Here is a 21601-nt window from a genome sequence, read left to right as displayed (position 1 = left end):
CTCTGAGCCATAGAGCTCCATTAAAACACATCCGTGAGCCTCGCTGTTGCACTGAGTGACATTTCCCTTCATTACCATGACAACGTATCTCACACAACAATCAATATGATTTCTTATGATAAAGTTACTCTTTTCCGATGAAAGTCCAGTAACACGTGTCAATTTCAGCTCTTTAAATGCATACAGTCTTTTCAAAGGGAAACAGGAAACAACTAAGTGAGGTTTAGGCAACAAAACTGCAAGTTAGATTTAGGAAAGATAGTTAAAAACTTAGTTAAGTTCAGTAAAAGATGGTTTAATAACTTTCTTTGTTTTTGTTTATTTTGGCTCAATCCCACAAACACCTTCCTGCTGCCACAAAAACTAACTAGAGCACCAAACGTGGATTAATCCGCCGCTGAAAATAGTCCCCAACAAATGCAATTTTTCCCCCTGTTTTGTTTGATAAAAACCACAGGGACCAGCTGTTTTAGGAGACTTTCTTTTTAGATAAAAACAATATATTTGTATTTTATTTTTCAAAGATTTGCTTCTTTTGTAGGAACCAATGAGCCACAGTACATCTAGAGAAAGAGAAGGACTAGTTTGGGATATTTCTGTGGGATTTGTTGGCAATAAAGAAATGTCATATATGTCCAGCCTCTTCCTTTGTTTACCTTTTCCAGGCAGATAATTACCAGTCATGTGACATTGCTATAGCACCATGAGCCCTATTTACACTAGAACTAAATGTACAGAACATGAAGCAGATAACCATAAAAACTTCTGTTTGCATGGCAACACTGAATCAAATAATCCACAATGTTATTTTTAGCATTTACCTTTTTTCGTTGTTTGGATGAGATGATCATTACTTGTACTGCATTCGTTTTTCAATGTTACTCTACAAATAAAAATAAAAGGTAAAGAAAAAGGACTTATTTTCCACCACTTATATATATTTATACCACACCATATCAAATGCCTTTATACTTGGATTACACTATTCTTTATTGTATTTCCCACATAAACCCTTACAAACATTCATATATTCCTTTATAAAACACAGTATATACCTCATATATCTCTAATATGGGGTTTAACATCTTATATTGTCACATATTCTGACAACTGTTTGGTAAATCATGACCATGGCGTTCTGATTGACCAAACTTTACTTACATTTTTAATAATAATACATTTATATTTATTTGTATAGCTCTTTAAAATATACTCTTTACATGGTAAAGACAGAAACAGTAAAAGCAATAACTATATAAACAAGGCAAAGAGATGTATAAAAGTAATAAAAAAAAAAAAAAACATACAAAACTATCATTAAAGGTTTAAAGCAGATTTATTTTCATAATTCTGCATATTAAACGAGCAGAGCTGTCGAATACTACACCATCCATGTGTGTGTGTTTGTGTGTGTGTGTGTGTGTGTGTGTGTGTGTGTGTGTGTGTGTGTGTGTGTGTGTGTGTGTGTGTGTGTGTGTGTGTGTGTGTGTGTGTGTGTGTGTGTGTGTGTGTGTGTGTGTGTGTGTGTGTACAGACTGAACACATCCCGGGTGTCTCTGCTCACCTGCTTTATATTCTGGTCCTGACTCTCACTTTCACACACATACTGATGGTTTCAGGACGGACCGACAGCAGAGACAGAGAAGACATGAATCCTTCCTTTCCTTCCCTCCATCCTTTTCCTCTTTCCTCGGTACCTTCCCTCCATCCTTAACATGCAGAACGTGAACAGCTGATTCTTTTATGATTTTCTTTTTACGCTTTTTGAACTTTTACGTTTCAAAGAGTCATTGTGGAGACGCTCTGTTTTAAAACGTGTTCGTCATTTTACAGCCATTTCTGTTGTAATGTGTGTGTGTGGTTGGGGGGAAAGGTGTGTTTAAGGTCAGTGGGAACAATGTGTGTGTGTGTGTGTGTGTGTGTGTGTGTGTGTGTGTGTGTGTGTGTGTGTGTGTGTGTAGCAGTGATGTCCTCTCTGTAGGTCATTCAGCTGGCACACACAAACACACACACATCCCAAACCTCTGCAAACACACAGTGGGTGTCTCTCCAACAGAAATGCATCATGGGTAAAGGAAACATCTGGATGGAATAAAAACATAAACTGAGTCTTGTCCTTCTTAATCTTTTCTCATCATCCTCCTCTCTCTCTTTTCCTTCTCTTCTCCTAATTTATGTTTCCTCCTTTTTTGTTTCTCCTTTCTTTTTTTCCCTTCCTCCTATTTTCTTATCTTGCATCCTCTCCTCTTGTTTCCTCTTTCATTCTCTTATGTCTTGTTTCCTCCTCTCTTATTTTTTTTCCTTCTCTCTCATCCTCTTGTGTCTTGGTTCCTCTTCTCATCTCATCTTTTGTTTCATCCTCTCATCTTTTGTTTCCTCCTCTCATCTTTTGTTTCCTCCTCTCCTCTTGTTTTCTCCATCCTCTCATCTTTTGTTTCCTCCTCTCATCTTTTGTTTCCTCCTCTCCTCTTGTTTCCCCCTATCCTCTCATCTTTTGTTTCATCCTCTCATCTTTTGTTTCCTCCTCTCCTCTTGTTTTCTCCATCCTCTCATCTTTTGTTTCATCCTCTCATCTTTTGTTTCCTCCTCTCTTATTTTTTTTCTTCTCATCCTCTTGTTCTTGGTTCCTCTTCTCATCCATCCTCTCATATTTTGTTTCCTCCTCCCCTCTTGTTTCCTCCATCCTCTCATCTTTTGTTTCATCCTCTCATCTTTTGTTTCCTCCTCCCCTCTTGTTTCCTCCATCCTCTCATCTTTTGTTTCCTCCTCTCCTCTTGTTTCCCCCTATCCTCTCATCTTTTGTTTCCTCCTCCCCTCTTGTTTCCTCCATCCTCTCATCTTTTGTTTCCTCCTGCCCTTGTGTTTCCTCCTCTCCTCTCATCTTTTGTTTCCTCCTCTGTCATACTCTTGTGTCTTGCATCCTCCTCTCCTCCCCTCTTGTTTCCTACTCACTTCTCCTCTTTTGTTTCCTCCTCTGTTATACTCTTGTGTCTTGCATCCTCCTCTTCTCTCCTCTCATCTTTAGGGGGTTGCCTCCTGCTAAACTCTTCCATCCTCTCCTTCTTCATCTCCTTCTCTTCTGCTCTCCTCTCTTATCTGCTCCTCTCACCTCCCTCTTATCTCCTTCTTCTACCAACCTTCTTCTTCTTCTCCTCTTTCTCCAGACAGAACGTTTCACCATGTGATTCCTCAGCGTTGGCACCTCAGGCTCAAAGATCTCCTCCTCACACCTCCTCAAAGTTATCTAACGTTATGGAGGCCTGTCATGTTGCGGTGGGCCGTACGTTCGATGTTCGGATGGCTGGGGATTTGGGAGTCGTGTGAACGTAAATTATTCATTGGCCCTTGAAATGCAAACGACAGCGGAGGCAAGGGAGCAGCCACCCTATGTAGGTCACTTCCTCTCTTCTGTAGGAGAGCGAGGGGCGTTTTGAAGCGATGAGTCACCAATCAGAGTCAAGCGCCATCACCACCGAGAGGAAGAGGAAGTGATGATGACCGCAAGCTCTTCTTCACTGGTTTCCTCAAGTAGGAAGTGAAAATGTTACAGAACGAACTTTAGTTAAACTAGAATTTCTCCATTATTTTTCATTTCTGTTTCTTTTTGTTCTAACTTCATGTGCAAAAGTGTTGTCTAAGAACTAAAAGAAAACATCTGGCTCAACCTGCTTACTTCCTGTTTACACCTGTTCATCATAGTACATATATTTATTTCACTACCTGTTTATACTTGTTTACATCACAGTTCATGTATTTATTTTACCTACTGTTTACACCTGCTTATACCACAGAACATATATTTATTTAACCACCTGTTTATACCTGCTTACATCACATTTCATACATTTATTTAACCACCTGTTTATACCTGCTTACATCACAGTACATACCACCTGTTTATACCTGCTTACAATACAGTACATACATTTATTTTCCTGCCTATTTTTTACCTGCTTATATCACAGTAGATATATTTATTTTACTACCTGTTTACACCTGCTTATATCACAGAACATATATTTATTTAACCACCTGCATACCTGCTTACATCACATTTCATACATTTATTTAACCACCTGTTTATACCTGCTTACATTACAGTACATACATTTATTTTCCTGCCTATTTTTTACCTGCTTATATCACAGTAGATATATTTATTGTACTACCTGTTTATACCTGCTTACATTACAGTACATACATGTATTTGTTTACCCACCTGTTTATACTTGCTTATATCACAGTACATATATATGTAACCACCTGTTTATACCTGCTTACATCACAGTACATACATTTATTTAACCACCTGTTTATACCTGCTTACATCACATTTCATACATTTATTTAACCACCTGTTTATACCTGCTTACATCACAGTACATATATATATATAACCATCTGTTTATACCTGCTTACATCACAGTACATATATTTATTTTACTGCCTATTTTTTACCTGCTTATATCACAGTACATATATATATATAACCATCTGTTTATACCTGCTTACATCACAGTACATATATTTATTTAACCATTACATTTTATTCTTCAGTCCATATTAAGCAAAAGACAGCTAAGAATCAAGCCTCAATGTAAACAAACTAACTTTATTGTAACTGTGTTTTCAGACAGAACCTCGAAGAGGCAACACGAATCTCTCTCTGACTCTTACAGGAATCAATGACATTCCAGTTCACCATAGAAGAAAAACAAAGAAAAACTGTTCTCGCTCTCTCGTGGAAAGAGGAGAGTTTCATTTGTCTCCATGGCGGCGGTGGAGAGTGGGGTGGGGGGCAGTCTGTTGTCTCCGTGGAAACAGGCAGCCATTTTGGATTCTCACAGGGAAGCTGATGGCATAAATGTGGCTCCCATCAATCAAACTGTGGTTCCCCGTGGTGACGGCGGCGTCTGATCCGAGCTGCTCCCTCTCACACACACACACACACACACACACACACAGTATATTCCGTTTTATATACTACTTTCTTCTTCTACTCTGCTACATCTTAAAGGGAAATGCTGGATTTCTTCTAACATTTTATTATGTCGCAATGCTCAAATCTGTGGTTGGCTTTCACCCGCTGGAGGAGGAGCCAATTCCAATGTTGTTTTAAGTGTGCATTTAGGTTGTTTCTATACAGCTTCCGTAGCTGTAACTGAATGCGCTGTAATCTGTAGATATCCCAGGAAATCACTTCCTATGCAGTCCACGTAATCATAAAACCAGGTAGTGTAAAGTCAACAAAAATCCACACAGGGTCGGTAGGATGGGTCAAACAAAACGTTTTTTTGACCCAGGAGACCGCCGTTTGTTCCCCGTGTGAAAAGAGAGGTTAGGGTACCACCGATACAATAGATATTTTAACCTAAACAACAATCTTTTACAAAACCTTGGCGAAAAAGTATTTTGCCATCTTTTTCTAAACATTACTAACGACTTTTGTTTGCTAAACATAACGGAGTTGTTTGGAAGTTTATTTTGAAAAGACTGTCTACATGTAACAAGATGAAATTGACACGTGCTGGACTTTTGTAAGTAACCCCCCAAAAAAGATAAGTTTCATACTGACTGTTGATCTGAGTCAATTAAATACTTTTTCTTATTTTAGTAAACTCACTCATTCGCGATCTTTTCCTAAACCTAACAAAGTATTTCACAATCTTTTCTTTACCTGACGAAATAGTTTCCTGTCCTCTGCACTACCTGTCCGGCAGCAAACAGCAGAAATACGAAGTTAGAGACGAGCTGGTGAGGAGAGTGGAGCATTTAGGAGCTAAAGAGTTTTTCTCAGGAGTTGGTGGAGACCAAAACAGAGCTAAAAGTGAAGTAAATGTGGGACTTAACATTTATCAGGTAGACACAAATGCGACTCCAATAAGATGCTATCGTTGCTCCGTGTCTGACCAAACTGACATGAAATGTGCTGTGGACATTACTGCTCCTCAGAGGATGAACCACGATCATTTTGGTGACCCTTTAAACGCTCCTCACAGGACAAAATGTCCATCTGAATCCAAGTTACATCGATGGCAAAAGTGGGCAAATTATCATTAAATATATTGGCAGCATTCAAGCTCCCCAGAGGATGACCCCATCATGCCCCTTCCTCTGTTGAACAATCTAAAAATATCTATCCGTCTATCTACCTTGTATTTAGGGAGCGTGGTGAGTCTCTCTGCAGGGTTTTGGCTTTGAAAAGTTATTTTTTTTAAGGCTGATTTCTGCATAAAGAATGAGGAGAAGATTTGGAGCTGAATTAAGAAACACGAAGCCGGAGAGAGCAGCTGAGTCTGCAGGAGGCTGATTAACATTTAATACGGCGGAGAGACAGACAGACGGAGCTGTCTGTCAGTCTTACTGAAGGAACTCGTACTGAGCTGCCATAAAGGAAGAGAAACAATATCACAACAGTCAGACGTCTGATTATGATTCCCAGTCTCCTGTCTGTCGGATCAGAGTCACAGATCTGATCAGCACAAGAGAAAAAAGGGAGATAATATAACTTTAAGAGATCCCTGATCTGTTTGGTTTTTTTTGCAGCCAATGCTAATTGCTGATCATTGATGATCCATATTGGCAGATATAGATCCCTTTGTTGTTTGATTATAGCAGCTGCTCTACAAGGATCCAGACTATTCTTTTTGCCACCATCCCAGAAATTATTTCAACCACTCTGAAGTCTGTAAACAACAAGTTCTAAATGTTATCCTTTTACGTTGTTATAGTAATTCATAGTGTGTTTTTTTTTCTTCATAAAAAAAATCTATTCAAATGATAAGGGAAATAAAAGATCGTATTTTGATGGGATAAAACAAATCCTGTCATTAGTAGTTTTAATGATTATTTGAGCTTATGTACACTAGAGAGAATGCAGCTTGAACACATGAAGCTTTGACTTCACTTTTCAGAACTGGAGTTTGCCACTAACTTACTTGTAGATGAGAGAAGAGAGAAGCTGTGAAGAAGTCTCACGATGTTGATCATACTCTTATCTGTCTGTAGACGTTACTGTGGGCAAAATACTTACTGCTACACATAAGCAGTGAGTCATTTGTGAGTGTTTTTTGCCCTGAGTTTTGCCTCTCGGGCTGCCCTCGCCTACCACCCTTAGCACACCCCCGATCCGTCATGACAACTAGATTCATTTGAACTTTTTGAGTTTCTGAAACCGAACCGACATCCTCGCCTGTCAATGTTTTCTTTTTCTTCAGACACAACAGCAGCACAACACGAATACAAATCGAAACAAAAACAATTACAGAACCACAGCGCTGGGAGAATCTATAAAACATCATCTGCTCATCAATACACACAGCGCAGTAGAGAGCGTGGATCATTGCTGTGTATGTATGAGAGGCTGTTAGAATGTCACGGTGGGATCTGGATCTAAGATGACCAATGAAAAACAATCGTCCTGCAAAAGGTCAACCAAAATATATATTTTTTCTGGCTTTAAAGAGAGAGTACTGTTGATATTTCTCGTTTCTTAGTCAATTACAACACTCCTACGTAATAATAATCCCTCCTATTAACAGTGGACTGAATCACAGAGGAAGCTCCGGTTCCCCCCGAAGCAAACGATGTGAAACACTCGATGCTGAGTGAAGAAATCAGCCAAAAAAACCAAAACAAAACAAGCTAATTTATGTAGAAATATGCGGATGCTCATTGGCCTGTGGCAGATCTCAGAGGGCTTCACTTCGGCTGCCTGTAATCAAGTGATGCAGCAGGAGCACACGATGCGATGCCCCTCATCGTTTTACGTTTGGTCAAACAGTAAAAACTGCGTTTCCCATCAGGCCCCTTTTTTCTCCCTCGCTGATGATGAGGATAAAACAGATTTTTCCTGTAATTCTATCTTTAAATTCTGCTGAAAACACAAACACCGTGACGCCTCCGACGGTGTGAACGTGTGGATGAAGGTGTGCTCTGGTGAGGCGGAATGTGTGTTTGGGATTCAAACCGTCGGGCCTCTCTGGATCTCAGCCCGCTGCAGACCTGAGCAGCATCTTTTAGCAGCCAGCAGGCAGCTCCAAGCGCCTCGCTGTCCCACTTCTACCAAACACATCACAGCGCTGAGAGCAGAGCACGTACATTACACAAGTATACCGCACCGAGGTACCATGTGGAGACTTCCATTCATACATCATTCACAGATACACATTCATACTTTTTAATCAACAAGATTCAAGCTGGTCTCATCCCGCATTCAAAGCTATACCTACGAAAAACAATAAAATAATGCGCAGTAATTCGTAGATATCCCCACAAAATGATCTTGTTCGTTATCCATGTCGTCTTGAGCGAGGCAGGATGGATCCAACAAACAGAGGTCTTTGAGCAAGGAGACTGTGTTTGTTCAGCTAGTGAAATACAAAGTCAACATTGATATATTTGTCACGTAACTTGCGTACTTCAGAATCAGCAATTCTGTAGTTATATTAACCCAAACCAACATCTTCTATTAAACCTAACTAAGTATTTCACAATATTTTCTTAAACCCAACAAACTGGTTTTGTTGCCTAAACCTAACTAAGTAAATCCTGTGAAGATGGGAGTTTATTTTGAAAAGACTGTATGTATGTAACGAGTGTAAATCCACGTTTTAAGGAAGTTTTGTAGGAAAACACACGAAAAATGAGGACTGGTTTTTCCTAGAATATCAAATAAACCTTTTCAATTTGATTTATTTATTTTTAAATATAATGTATTATGTCATGCATTTAATGTCTAACCTAACTCGATCTGATTTAATAAAAGCCATTTGATAAATTAGATTATTATCTATTAACTATTATTTTCAGTTATAACTTTCAATTTTTTAATAAAAGCTGTATTTTATTATACATTTTATAATATTTTACACATGGCATTCAGGTAAAGCTTTGTGACCAATAAATAGAATAAAATAAAGTTCTATTACATGTGATTTATTTTTGAGTCATGTTTTATTGTTTATTGTTTCACTCTCCATTCCGTCATTGTCTTTTCTTACAGATTCACCATTTCGTCTCCGTCTGTCTCCATCTTTCATCGAGCTTCCATTCCTTCGACCACATTACTCTTCCTCCTCTTCGTCTCCTCACTTTTGTCTTTTCCGTCCTCTTCCCCTCGTCCCTCCCTCCTCAATCATCTGTTTCTTTCTATCTTTGTCTTCTTGTTTCCTCAAATGTCCTCCGATTTCTCTCCCCCCGTCGTCGCCTCCTATTTTCTCCTCGCCGTCTCTTTCTCCCACTCTCATCTCGTCTCCTCTTTCGTCTCCTGTTTCCTGCCTCCTGAAACATCAGCGCTCACAGCAGGCTGTCGAAACCACCCGCAGATTCTACCCACAATTCACCTCTTCCTCATAATGAGGACGACGGGCGCTCGCGGTGCAGAGTTCAAACACTGAGCGCAGCAATTAAGAAGAAGTTCACCAGTCGGTTTTTGGTGGAGGAGGTGAAAGTGGCGACTGTTTGATGCTGCCGTCGTATGAGTGTTTTTCTCTGATGGAAATCTTTTATGATAATTCTGACTTTTATTTGGTTTTGTGCTGGGGCGTCTGGTCAGATCTCCACTGGACTTTCTTTCTGTTTAACTGATATCAAAATAAAACACACATTTATTTAATGTACAGAACACTAAGTCCTCCTTTTCCACACAGCGAGAGATTCATAAAACCATTTATTGCTAAAAAAGGTTTGAACTCTCAAAACTGTTAACCTCTTGGCTTCAGAAGGAGGAAGCATTTTTGACGCTTCCAGATAAAGAACACGAACACAGACTGACAGACAAACAGACTCCCTCTCCTCTGGAGCTCCATCTGTGTAATGACGTCTCACGCTCGGTTAGGACTCTGCTGCATAATTAGAGCTCTGGCAGCTGATGGATGGCACTGCAGCACCTCCAACCCGGCCGACCTTGGCCTCGCCATCGGGCCCCGAGGTCCCAAAATGTTTAGACCCCGAGAAGGATCTTTGATTTTTTATTCGTTTTCACTAATAAGACTAATGATGCCGTGCCATTAGTCAGCAGAGACTCACATCAGGACAGTGCTCACCTGAATGGAATGCAGCCGCTGTTCATGTTATCAGATGCACCTGTGAAAAAGGTCGGTTAGTTAGTTAGTTTGAAGTCGGCCAACGAGAGGGGAAAAACAAAGAAGCCACCATGGCCTGGAATAAGAAATATAACAGACACAATCTTTTGTGACTTTGATTATCCTAAATAGAAGAAATATAAAGAGAAAAACATACAAAATGTACACAAAAAAAACAATGTAGAGACACTCTAAAGTCTGTAAACTATAAGAAATTCTAAATGTTATCCTTTTACTTTGTAAAGTAATTTATAGTGGGTTTTTTCTTCATTAAAGCACACAATTTAAATGATAAGGAAATAAAAGATTGTATTATTATGGATAAAAACAATCCTGTCATTAGTAGTTTTAATGATTATCAGAGCTTCTGTAAACAACTCATAATTCATCTCTAATATCTATTCATGTTACTGTGAAAACATCCCCTTTAAACAACCAGATTAATTTAAGTTTCTCACCAAATCTGAATTTTTACGAGATTTTAGCTCTTTCCATGTTGTTTTTTTGCAACCAGTGAACAGGAAGTGACCATATTAGGACTGAGGAGGAGTGAGGTAGAGACGCCGTAGACGTCTCTGGTGTCGACCTGTCAATCACAGTAGCCCGCCCTAAAGCATCCCCTGCTTTATGGTCTGTTTGACTCTAAATGGAGCATCATTTACTAAATGAACATCATGCTGTATTGAAGAAGACTTGAAACTAGAGATTGAGACCATAAACTCATGTTTACAATGTTTACTGAGGGAATAAATCAAGAGAGAAGTAGAGTCATTTTCTCATAGACTTCTATACAACCAGAGGAGTCGCCCCCTGGTGGACAGGAGAGAGAATGCAGCTTTAAGACATGAAGCTTTGACTTCATTCTTTATAATCGGAGGTTGCCGCCTGCTAAGAACATTATGAATGTCTCTGTTCTAATCAAGAGTCTCAGCATGCACAAAGTACCTGAAACCAAAGCAGCTAAATGTCATCCAGCCATCGTTACTTCATTATTATACCCATCAGAACCTGTGGGGAGATCATGTGCATCTGTCTGTCTGTCCACATTTCATCACTGTTTGCTCAAGGACCTCTTGTTGATGTGTTTTAATACACACACACAATACAAAAAAACTGATTGTTAGTTTTGGTCTTTTAATGGGATTGGGTTTTGTAAACGATTATAGATGTGTCTTTTAATAGTCACATGTTTTACACTGTAATTAAACTCACCCATTACTGATTGATTAAAACCCGTTGAGGGAGTTAAATAAACGTCATCTTTCTGGATTTCAAAAAAGCAGACTGTCTCCTCGTTTGCAGGCGAATCCCATGAATAGTCAATAAGTTCAAAGCATTTCCATAATGAGTTTTACTTTCAAGCCTGTATTTGATTTTTTTTTTTTTTAATCAGAGTAGGCGTCATAATTTCCAAATGCTGGGAATCTCATTTTTTGGGAGTAAAAACTTTAGATGGCTGCAGGGATGTGGAGCTCCACCAGAACGCTCCAACGAGGGCACAAATTGATTCGTACGTTTTTCTGTCCGGGATGCAAATCAGCGGGGAGACGAGATAATGAAGCCCCGGATGATAACAGCTGATACAACCCATCGGTTTAACGTGATGAAGGAATTGATCAGGCTCCAAAGCAGAGGGGTCTGATGGAGGCTTGTGGTGAGTTCACTGACCCGACCGGCCAACAAGCTTCATCCACATCCACATTAATCTTTGTATGTCCAGCCGATACATGGATTATGTCCATATGTGCAATACTTAAGGTTTAAAAGGTCATTTTAATAAATTAAAGGGCACTTTTAAGAGACATTGTGCACATACATTTAGATAAAAAAAACCAACATAATACAAACTAAACAAGTATAACTAACATTCAGAAACTGTTTCCTATCAATGAGCCTACTGTGTTATTGCTGCATTCAGAGAAACCTGCAATTTGTTGTACTTCTATAAACAGTTGTGCAAGTTTTAAAGGTGTAAGAAAAGTAAAAAAGCTTTCAGTTGTATGTGCCACAATATTTTTGAATAATCTGATCGCAGCATAATTAATAAAGTAATAAAGTAGATATAAGAGATTTAGTTTTAAAGATAAAGCTGGTGTTTTCTTAATAAGCACGTTGATCTCTATGACATCTCGTACTTTGTAGTTGGTGGAAAAGCTTTAAGAAAACCCCTTTTTCCCCATCATGTTAAACACCACGTTGGTAACAGAGAGAGGAGGTGGAGGAGCTGGTTTCAGAGCCAGATGCAAACAGCTGTCATGGAAACAAGACACCACTTTGTTTATCTTTGTAAAACTACAATATCTACAAAACGTCTTCAGTTGGGGGAGTGAAGATAAAGACACTCAAAGAACCTAAAGGACCTCAGTGACCCCTGAAGTTCACTCAAGAGACTTTGACCTCGGTGACTCGGACACGAGCTCAGCAAATCAGACACGAGCTCATCAATTCCAGATGGTGACCTCAGAGAGTTTGATATTTCTTTAAAGACTTAGATATTAACTCTCGGAGCATGGCGATGATAAAACGATCACAACGGTTTTAGACGTGACCTCTGAACCTCAAGACGAGATCTTGTTGACTTGGACTTAAACTCAGAGACTCTGACTTGGCCTCAGTGATTTGGACATGAGCTCTGAAACTCAAACAAGACCTGAGAAACTTCAAATTTGGTAAGAAATGTCAATAATAACACCAGAATAGATGTGGCTCATCAAAGTTCAGTCGTATTATTTAGCTTGCAGCTTTAGAAACACATTAAAGTGTGCAGATATTCTTTAAGGAGTAACTTTTGGGTGAAAGTTTAAAGCCCCTGATAACTTCTGGTTGAGGTTGGGTGTGGTCAAAAGTTTGTAACCACACCAACCAGTGATGTCACAGGGTCCTGGAGTCCAAATGTACATCACTGCTGTGAAGTCAGAAGTAAACCCAGTGTAGGTCAGCAGACACCAGATATTCAATGGGTTAGCTGTCACATTTAGCAATGACAATCTCATCTATATACAGCCTCCGTTTGGTGCTCATGGTGAAAAAGAAAAAGTCAAGCTTTTACTCTGCTTTTTCGCCAGAGTAAACGCTAAGTAGAAGTCAGCGACATGTTTGTGGCCTTGGTGACTGACCTCAACAATGGATACAACTCGCCGACGGAGACTTGTGTCTTAGATGTGACCTCATGGACTGAGACAGTCTGGACACCACCTCAGGCAGCGACCTCAGAGACCAAACACGACTCTAACTCTAACTTTTCGTGAGACTGGACTTGGACTTTAGCGACATCACCAGTCTGGGTTTGTTTTCCGTCAAGCTGCTGGATGTCTACAGGAAGTTTTTCCTTCCTCCCCATTAGCTCTGCACTTTTAGCAAAAACATCCTCCGCTCGGTGTCAGACGGTTTGTGGTGTCAGAGAGTTCCTCAACCCCGGCACAACATTCCGGGTTTATTTGCGTCGCCGTTGGTCTGAAAATCGACAAAACCCTCTCAGTGAAGATGCTGCACAGGATGTTTCTAATGTCTGGTTTGTTAAGTTTCTTTGCAGTTCGCTCGGCCTTCTTCCCCCTCCAGCAGGGCAGCGGTGGACCAATGCCAGAGCTCCGTCTGCCGAGGAGGAATGTGAGGAGGAGCGCTAACGAGGCTCAGCCAGCGAGGAGGTGAAGCCGCTGCGGGGCGACCTTTGACCTCCGAGAGGCGCTCTCCCTCAGACTGGGCTGCCTCTGGCGGGGTCGTGGCGCCCCCACGCTCGCCGCGAGGAAGCGGTTCGGGGTCAGAGTGAGGAACCCCGAAGCCTCCGTCCTGCCGTCTCCAAACATCGACGCCGACCGATCGACCGGCCGCAGGAGGACGGAGGAGGACGAAGAGGAAGGGAGGAAGGGAGGAAGAGAGGAGGGAGGAGGGGTGAGTCTGGAATGTCTCTTTCTCTCGGTTTCCATCAGCAGAAACAAAGACGTTCATGTTTTACGACCACGTTTACTTGGTCTGCCGGAGGGAAGGAGACGAGAAGTGATGGAAGAAGTCCTGAGATACTTTACTAAAGTAAAAGTATCCATACTAACATGTAAAAATACTTCATTACAGGTCAAAGTCCTGCACTTTAAAGCTTACTTAAGTAAAAGTTGAAGTAGTTAAAGTTACAATCTGGAAGATCTCCATTTGGTTCTGTTTGGTCGTACCAATGATTTTGGATCTCATTTCCCAGAGAAAAATTCACATAAAAAGAATCATTGCAGCCATACGTGTGCACCCTGAGCTCTACGATACCTTATAGTTTTTACAGAGACTGGACAACATTCTGTGTATAAATGTCCATCATGGCTATTTCTGCATCCTTTTTATCCTTTTATTGCAATTAAATCACAGCTAAGTATTTGATTTTGGGTTCATACAGCTGTAGTAAACATGCCGACCTCGGGCTTGGTAGCAAGGCTCTTGGTTTCCCGGGTTATCTGGGACTTCCACAACATGAACAAAGAGGAAATAGTTGTTATTTCAGCCATGATTGATGAAACGTGTGTTGCAAATAAACACAAATGAAACTGCAATCAAGTAACGTGATGTGAAAATTTGTGAAAACGCAGCACCATTGTGTTACCTCAATCAATACGTTAATACTGGATCACATTTTAAAATTGAGGTTTAAGGTTTTGATGCAACAGAATTCAATTTAATCTACAGTTAAAACTAAACTGACCTTTAAACAGAGGTTTAAATCTAATCTTTCTTAATTTTTAAGCTTGTTTTAAAGTTTGTTGGGAACATTTTTAGTTCCTGTGCTGGTGGAGACCAAAACCAGAGCTAAAAGAAGAGTGAAATGTTGGACTTGTATTCATCCGTTGGGCACAAACACAGATCTAAATGAATGTTAATGCGGCTCCGTGTCTGCCGGCAGCTGTTTGCTAACAAGTTGGACATAAAGAAAACTTTAAAAGGTGATATGTCAGAGCTCGTTGTGTAAAAAACAAATCGATTAAAGCAACTTTAACATACTGCAGTTCTTCTTCCTCTTCAGGTCTCACTTGGCCTCTTTGTCCTCAGAACTTCTCCTCCTCCAACTTCTCCAAACTCGGTTACACTACAGAGTAAAGGATGCTTTGGCACTCGTCTCTCCATCTGAATCTGAAGTTCTGATTGACTCGTCCACATATTTGAGACCCGGTGGAGTCGAAATGCTGCAAGTTCGGCTAAATGAACTTGCTGTTATGATAATTATAAATGTTAGAATTAAAGTAACTTTATTTTGGATACACAAACATTTGTATTACTGTGTTATGCAAGCTAGAAGAGGTCAATTACACAAGTATACTGAATATAAATAGTATACAGGCATAAAAGCCTCTTTGTCTGTGCATGCCAATCAGAAAAAAAATGGAAGATCTTTTAAAAGGTCTCCTTAAAACAGAATTTTCTTATGATTTCATTTATTTAATGCTGGTTTGACGTACTCAGTCAGTTATCATATTAACCTAATTAAGGTGTTGAACAACTGTTTAACGTGTTGTGAGATTGGATCCCAGAAAGAATAACCTCCATTTGATGAAGCTAAATTAAATGTCACCCAGTATGAGATGATAGGAGCTCAAATTCAAGTGTATTTTCCACAATAAGTCTTTATTTATAATGGGAATCATGGAAATGAGAATACTTGAATTAAATACCTGTAAAAGCTGCAAAATCAGACGTGTTTAATGTGATAATGTATTCGGTTTACAGTCTGCTCGTCAAACTGGGAGCAGACGTCTCCCAGATTCATTTTATGATCCTGGTTTGATAAACATTCACTCCCAATTTTGGTTTCACTGTAATCAACTTTTGTTTTGAATGTAGTTTGAAAAGAATATTCCCAAAGCAGTGATGTGTTTGAAAACTGACAGATTTGATGCATATTGTTTCAAACAGAACCTAAAAATAAAATCTGAACTCATCTTTGTCTGGACTCAAACGACGACCTGGAGCGCCTCCTGCTGGACGGATCAGAGTGTTACAGCTGAACGGAATCATCTCTCATGAAGTTATCAAACTTATCCTCTCTTAATTACATTTCTTATATTATATATGCTATATATATATATATATAAAACATATATGTCCACTCTGCTGCTGTAATCCTGCAGATTTCCCTGCTGTGGGACTAATAAAGGATTATTTTATCTTATCCCTTCTCTTCTTCACTCTCCTCATCTTCATCTTCTCTCTGTTCCTCAAAAATAAAGAAACCTCACATTGATTGACTTTGATTTCCTCACAAGCTACAAAACACAGGCAACTGAAGCAGAAACTTTATTTAAAGCAGAAAACACAAACAAAAATCTACATTTAACATAAAAACCTCTCAGACTTCTTTCTCTCCGGGTTTCTGTTCAGTCACAAGTTCAGCCGTCGAGCAGAGAATCAAACCTGTGAATAAAAGCAGCAAACTGGCGGATAAACCAGTGAAATAACACGTGAATAGTCCTGCAGCAGAGCGTCTCTTTGACCTCATGAGCTTTTCTTCTGTAGAGACTTCGCTGCTCCTTCTCTCGACAGCCTGTCGGCCTCCTCGTTGCCTCTGAAGCCGGCGTGACCCGGAATGTGTATCTGGAGGAAAGACGAGGAGAAAGTCATTCATCTCACCTGTCAAATCACCCGCTGTTAAAAACTCCAGTTCATTTGTCATTTACTGTCTCTTCACTAGTCAGATGTTGGATCATGTTGCCTTTTGACTTCTCGGTCACAGCTTTTTAAAAATACTGTAGAATGGTGTTAAGGGCAACACTTACAGTGGCAACCTCGTAGACTTTAATTTAAATAAAGGTCTGTTAAGTCACTATATCTATCGCTAAAGGAAGTAACATTATGGTGAATGATCCTATGCCCTACTGATAAAAGCATTGCAATATTTATATATGTACAGTATAACTAACTGGTTGTCTGTGAAAAGAATGCTGTATTAGTTTTTCCTCCATCGTATACACACACACAAACATTTTATTATGCAAACAATCCAAAGAATATGCATGTTAGTGAGGAATTTTGACATTATAAAATTGTTTGTGCTGCAAAAGTTTCCTGATCTCAGGAAACGTAAGCGCGTAAGCATAACTCCGTAATGTGCCTCTAGCGACCCCTTGTGGCCTCATTGTGTGAGACCGCTGAGCTTTTCCTCCCACAGAATGAACCGCCAACAACCAGCAAGTCTGACAACGTTGCTTTTCTCATAAAGAAATAAAATATTACTCTTAAAGAACCAGTGATCATGAATCAAAAGGTATCGATCTAACAGTTTTGTCTGACTTGTTTATTGGTGTGTTATTGATATTTAAATCCTGATGTTTGGCCGTCTTCAGGTCGTGCTGAAAATATGAGAATCAGGAAACACCTGAATAAGCTAAGATAATAAGCTGCAGGCTCAGTTTTGAATTATTTTCTGACAGTATATAAACATCTGTAATATTGTGAGTTTTCAGGCTGAGAAAATATACATAATTATTCACTCAATGAATTCAGAGTAACACAAAGCTATGAAGCAGGTAGTTTACCTTGCTGCTATTCTTTGAGGCGCAATCAACTTTCTAAATTATTGTTATTAATTATTGTAAGTCAAAGTAATTAAAGTGGTGATTTGTGGTAAAGTGGTAACAACCCAGAACTCTCGACTCCCTAGTGAGTCTGGAATAAAAAGGAATTAAACCCAAGAAAAGCGCTGGACTGGCTGATATTTACCCAGACCACCTCCAGCTCTGCGTTCAGTCGGTCCAGCTTCACAAAGTCGTCCTTGTTGGTGATCGGACCTCCGGATTTCAGCCGCCAGCCGTTCAGCTTCCAGGTCTTCACCCAGCTGGTCACACCTGGAGCAAACAAACCGCGGATTCAACTCTCCAAGGTGGTGAGTTCAACATACCCAGGGTATCTTTAGGTTTGCTGCTTTAACTAACCCTAACAGCCACAATCCCACTAAGCGCTCCCAAGAAACTGGTTATCAACTCGTTAGATCAACCTGAGGTTTCTCAATCTGGCTATGAGTCCGTTCACATAAAGGGGCGGAGTTTACAGCATGTGACCAATCACAAACATATTTCACAAATTACATATTTTTACAAATAATAATCAGAGAGATTTCAGAGGTTAAACACATAATTAAGACTGAAAGTAACAAAGTTTAAACTGCAAAATGCAAGAAGGACATCTTGCTTTTAGTCTGGATCATGACTTTTACATCATCATGTAATATTATCTTACGAATCCATGAATCGAGCTTTGATTGGTCAGTAGGCAGTGCTTTTATACGAGTTGATCTTTTATCTCAAACATAACCTGCACTGGGGGAGATTAGGTGTATTCCTCAGGTTACCATGGCGATCTACCTGGTTAGAAGTGATCCCAGAGTTAACCCTGAAGTTACCTCACTGATAACCTGATTTCCTTCTCGTGACTCACCGTTGATCGTGAACTTGCTGTCGGTGTAGAGGACCAACTTCTTGATGTTGTTCTCTTTGGCTTGTTCCAGCGCTTTGCAGGCTGCCTGGTTCACACAAACATAAACAGTTTGTTACAACCATTAACACATCGTTGTATCTGTATATGTTGGTGCGTGACAACCAAATGTTTCCAAAAGTTCTGTACACGCTTTACCTGTACTTCTGCACGCTGGTTGGTTTGTCTTCCCTCCAGCGGTTCGGCAGCATTTCTGCAGGAAAGCAGCGATAAATGTGACAAATTAACAGATTTAAAATGCTATAATACAGTTAAAGGAGACTTCTACAATGTGTGTGTGTTTTCTCACAGTGGGTGGTTGTTGCCCCAGTACACTCCGATGCCGGCTCGGGCTCCCTTCTGTCCATTGCGTGAGCAGCAACCGTCGGTGTAAACGACCACGGCGTCGCCTGGGCAGAGAGAGCGACACTGGAGTGAGTTTATGTTTCATTTAATAACTATTTCCTCCATTTAAACTCTTACACAGCACAGTGTGTGTTAACTAGCAGCGAAAATAATCTGTTATCATTTTATCTACAAAAGTTTTTCATCCAAAAAATGCTGGACAAAAGTTGAGTGAAAGCTCAGTAAAATCCACATTATTGTCATTTCCGCCGACCTCCTTACCCATGTATGTGTATCCGTCTGCGCTTTCTGAAGACGAGCTCTCCGACTGTTTGACTCGTTTTGGAGAGGACTCCGCATCCTTGTCCGAGTGACACCTCTTCTTACCGATGGGGATGTACTCCAGAGGCTCCGGGCCTCTTTTAGGAAGCAGAGCGACGGCCGACTCCACACACTGAGAGACTGAAAGCCAAAAACACAGACTGTTGAAATGGTTTGTAAAGTGACATTTAAGCAGTTTTAACTCCCAGAACTTGGACATTTCTGTGACAAATCTGCTCATAAAATTTGCTACAGGAAGATTGTTGAAAGAACAAACTCGTCAGATGGTGGGAAATCTTCTTTGCAACCTTAAGACAATAAAGCTAAATACATGACTGTTGATGGATTTACTTGATGCTGGGATCCAAACATTTACATACTCTAGAATAAGATATTTTTTGGGGGGGGTTTGCAGGAGAAAAGTTTCATATTTGTCTGGACCAGTTTACCTTTCTTCACCTCTGGTGGAGAGGGTTCCACCCCTCTGAAGAACGCCCAGGCGTCTTTCTCTGATGCAAACTTCTTGAAAGAGGCGGCTGGAAATTTGTCCACCTGGCTCTTACATTCATCCCTAAATGATAGCGGAGAAAAAAAGTTAAAACCAATGATCAGAAATTCAAGATATTTGAACAGGACTCCTGCAAATCTTTCCTGCACTTTTAGCGGGTGTATGTTTTATAGGAAGATCCAGGAGAGCTTAAAACACCCGATATCTGAACAGGCATTGGCGTGACCGCCTCTATGGAGGACGAAAAATGACATAAGTATAAATAAATGCATAAATAATTGTATAAATAAATACAGGAATAAATAAATAAACTCTTAGATAAATGTATAAATACAGAAATGAATAAATGTAAGTGAAAAGAAATGTAGAAAGAAATGTAGGATATGTATTTATTCATGTCCTGTTTGATTATTAACTTTTATTTATGTATCTATAGATTAATGTATTCATTTCTATATTTATTTCAGCATTTACTTATTTATTTATACTTTTATTTATTTCAGTATTTATTTATTACTGTATTTATTTCAGCATTTAATTATTCTCTTACTTATTTATTTCAGCATTTATTTATACTTTTATTTATTTATTTCAGTATTTATTTATTACAACATTTAATTATTCTCTTACTTATTTATTTCAGTATTTATTTAAGCATTTAATTATTACTCTATTTATTTCACTTAATTTATTTTTATTTCAGTATTTATTTCAGCATTTATTTATACTTTTATTTATTTCAGCATTTACTTATTTATTTATTTTTATTTATATTTATTTAAGCATTTATTTATTACTGTATTTATTTCAACATTTAATTATTCTCTTACTTATTTATTTCAGTATTTATTTCAGCATTTACTTATTTATTTATACTTTTATTTAAGCATTTATTTATTACTGTATTTATTTCATTTCATTTAATTATTCTCTTACTTATTTATTTCTGTATTCAAACATTTATTTATTTATTTCAGTATTTATTTCAGCATTTATTTTACTTATTTATTTATACTTTTATTTAAGCATTTATTTATTACTGTATTTATTTCAGCATTGAATTATTCTCTCACTTATTTATTTAAGCATTTATTTATTACTGTATTTATTTCAACATTTAATTATTCTCTTACTTATTTATTTCAGTATTCAGACATTTATTCACTTATTTATTCCTGTATTTATTTACACAATTATTCATGCATTTAACTATACTTGTGTCGTGTTTCGTCCTGCACACTGCTCTCCCTTAATGCATGGTGTTTAAGCTTTGGGTTTTCTTGCAAACACACGTCCTGGCAGTCAGCCTCACCATGAGGTGTACACTCCTGGTTTGAATCCCTTCTGCACAGCGTAGAAGAACTTGCCCTTGGCCATGTCGTCGGCGGCGCTGCAGACCGTCCTGCGTGCTGCTCTGCAGAGACCAGCCAGTCTGAACATCACAGACCCGGAAGTAGCTCCAGCATTGTGATGTCACCTCAAAAAACACACAGAAAAAGGCATTTATAATAAATAAGATGATAGTTTAACCTCTGCTGTAGTCTTTTAAGCTCGGAGAGACGAGTTTGAATAAGTTTTTAAAGTGCAGCGACAAAGAAAAGACCAAGAAAGTGAAAAGTAATGTTGATAATTTGCAAGCACACGTTCTCACGAAACTCTCGCGATGTTTGTTATCCCCGCAAACGTGAACTCGAACAACTCTCGCGATAGCACAAAATCCGACTCGCTTATTGGATTAAACCCAACTCTCGCGATGTTTGTCATCCCCTCGCGATAACAAACGCTTAAAAAAAGCATTTATAATAAATAATATCACAGTTTAACCTCTGTGTAGTTATCTAAGCCCGGAGTGACGCGTTTAAATAAAGCTTTTAAAGTGCATCAACAAAGAAAAGACCTCTCG

The 21601-nt window shown here is 39.2% G+C and overlaps 1 protein-coding gene across 2 annotated transcripts; it reads right to left on the bottom strand.

Annotated features, from left to right (window-relative positions):
- Positions 1-16335: 16335 nt before the first annotated feature.
- Positions 16336-21380, bottom strand: rnaseh1 (ribonuclease H1). Of its 2 annotated transcripts, XM_054618181.1 has the most exons (9): positions 21342-21380; positions 21011-21175; positions 19640-19761; positions 19152-19331; positions 18835-18934; positions 18684-18738; positions 18489-18573; positions 17775-17899; positions 16336-16649 (listed from the first exon to the last, which is right to left on the bottom strand). In XM_054618181.1, exons 2-9 carry the CDS (start codon positions 21136-21138, stop codon positions 16551-16553), a joined length of 894 nt encoding a protein of 297 aa, XP_054474156.1. In that variant the 5' UTR covers positions 21139-21175; positions 21342-21380; the 3' UTR covers positions 16336-16550. The 2 variants fall into 2 exon arrangements, with proteins under 2 accessions (XP_054474156.1, XP_054474155.1); XM_054618180.1 differs by lacking the exon at positions 21342-21380 and having other exon boundaries at positions 21011-21335.
- Between the last annotated feature and the right edge of the window lie 221 nt (positions 21381-21601).

Source organism: Anoplopoma fimbria, chromosome 18 (assembly GCF_027596085.1).
Source record: "Anoplopoma fimbria isolate UVic2021 breed Golden Eagle Sablefish chromosome 18, Afim_UVic_2022, whole genome shotgun sequence".
Taxonomy (NCBI): Eukaryota; Metazoa; Chordata; class Actinopteri; order Perciformes; family Anoplopomatidae; genus Anoplopoma; species Anoplopoma fimbria.
This window is presented reverse-complemented; position numbering and strand designations above follow the sequence as displayed.

Bases quoted from the DNA above. Each gene is read 5' to 3' on its own strand.
- rnaseh1 (XM_054618181.1), bottom strand. From the start codon at position 21,138: ATGTTCAGACTGGCTGGTCTCTGCAGAGCAGCACGCAGGACGGTCTGC. The intron at 18,935-19,151 runs GTAAGGAGGTCG...CTCTCTGCCCAG, and splicing joins AGACGGATACACATACATGG to GCGACGCCGTGGTCGTTTAC. The intron at 16,650-17,774 runs GTAAATATCAGC...TCTTTCCTCCAG, and splicing joins CAGAGCTGGAGGTGGTCTGG to ATACACATTCCGGGTCACGC.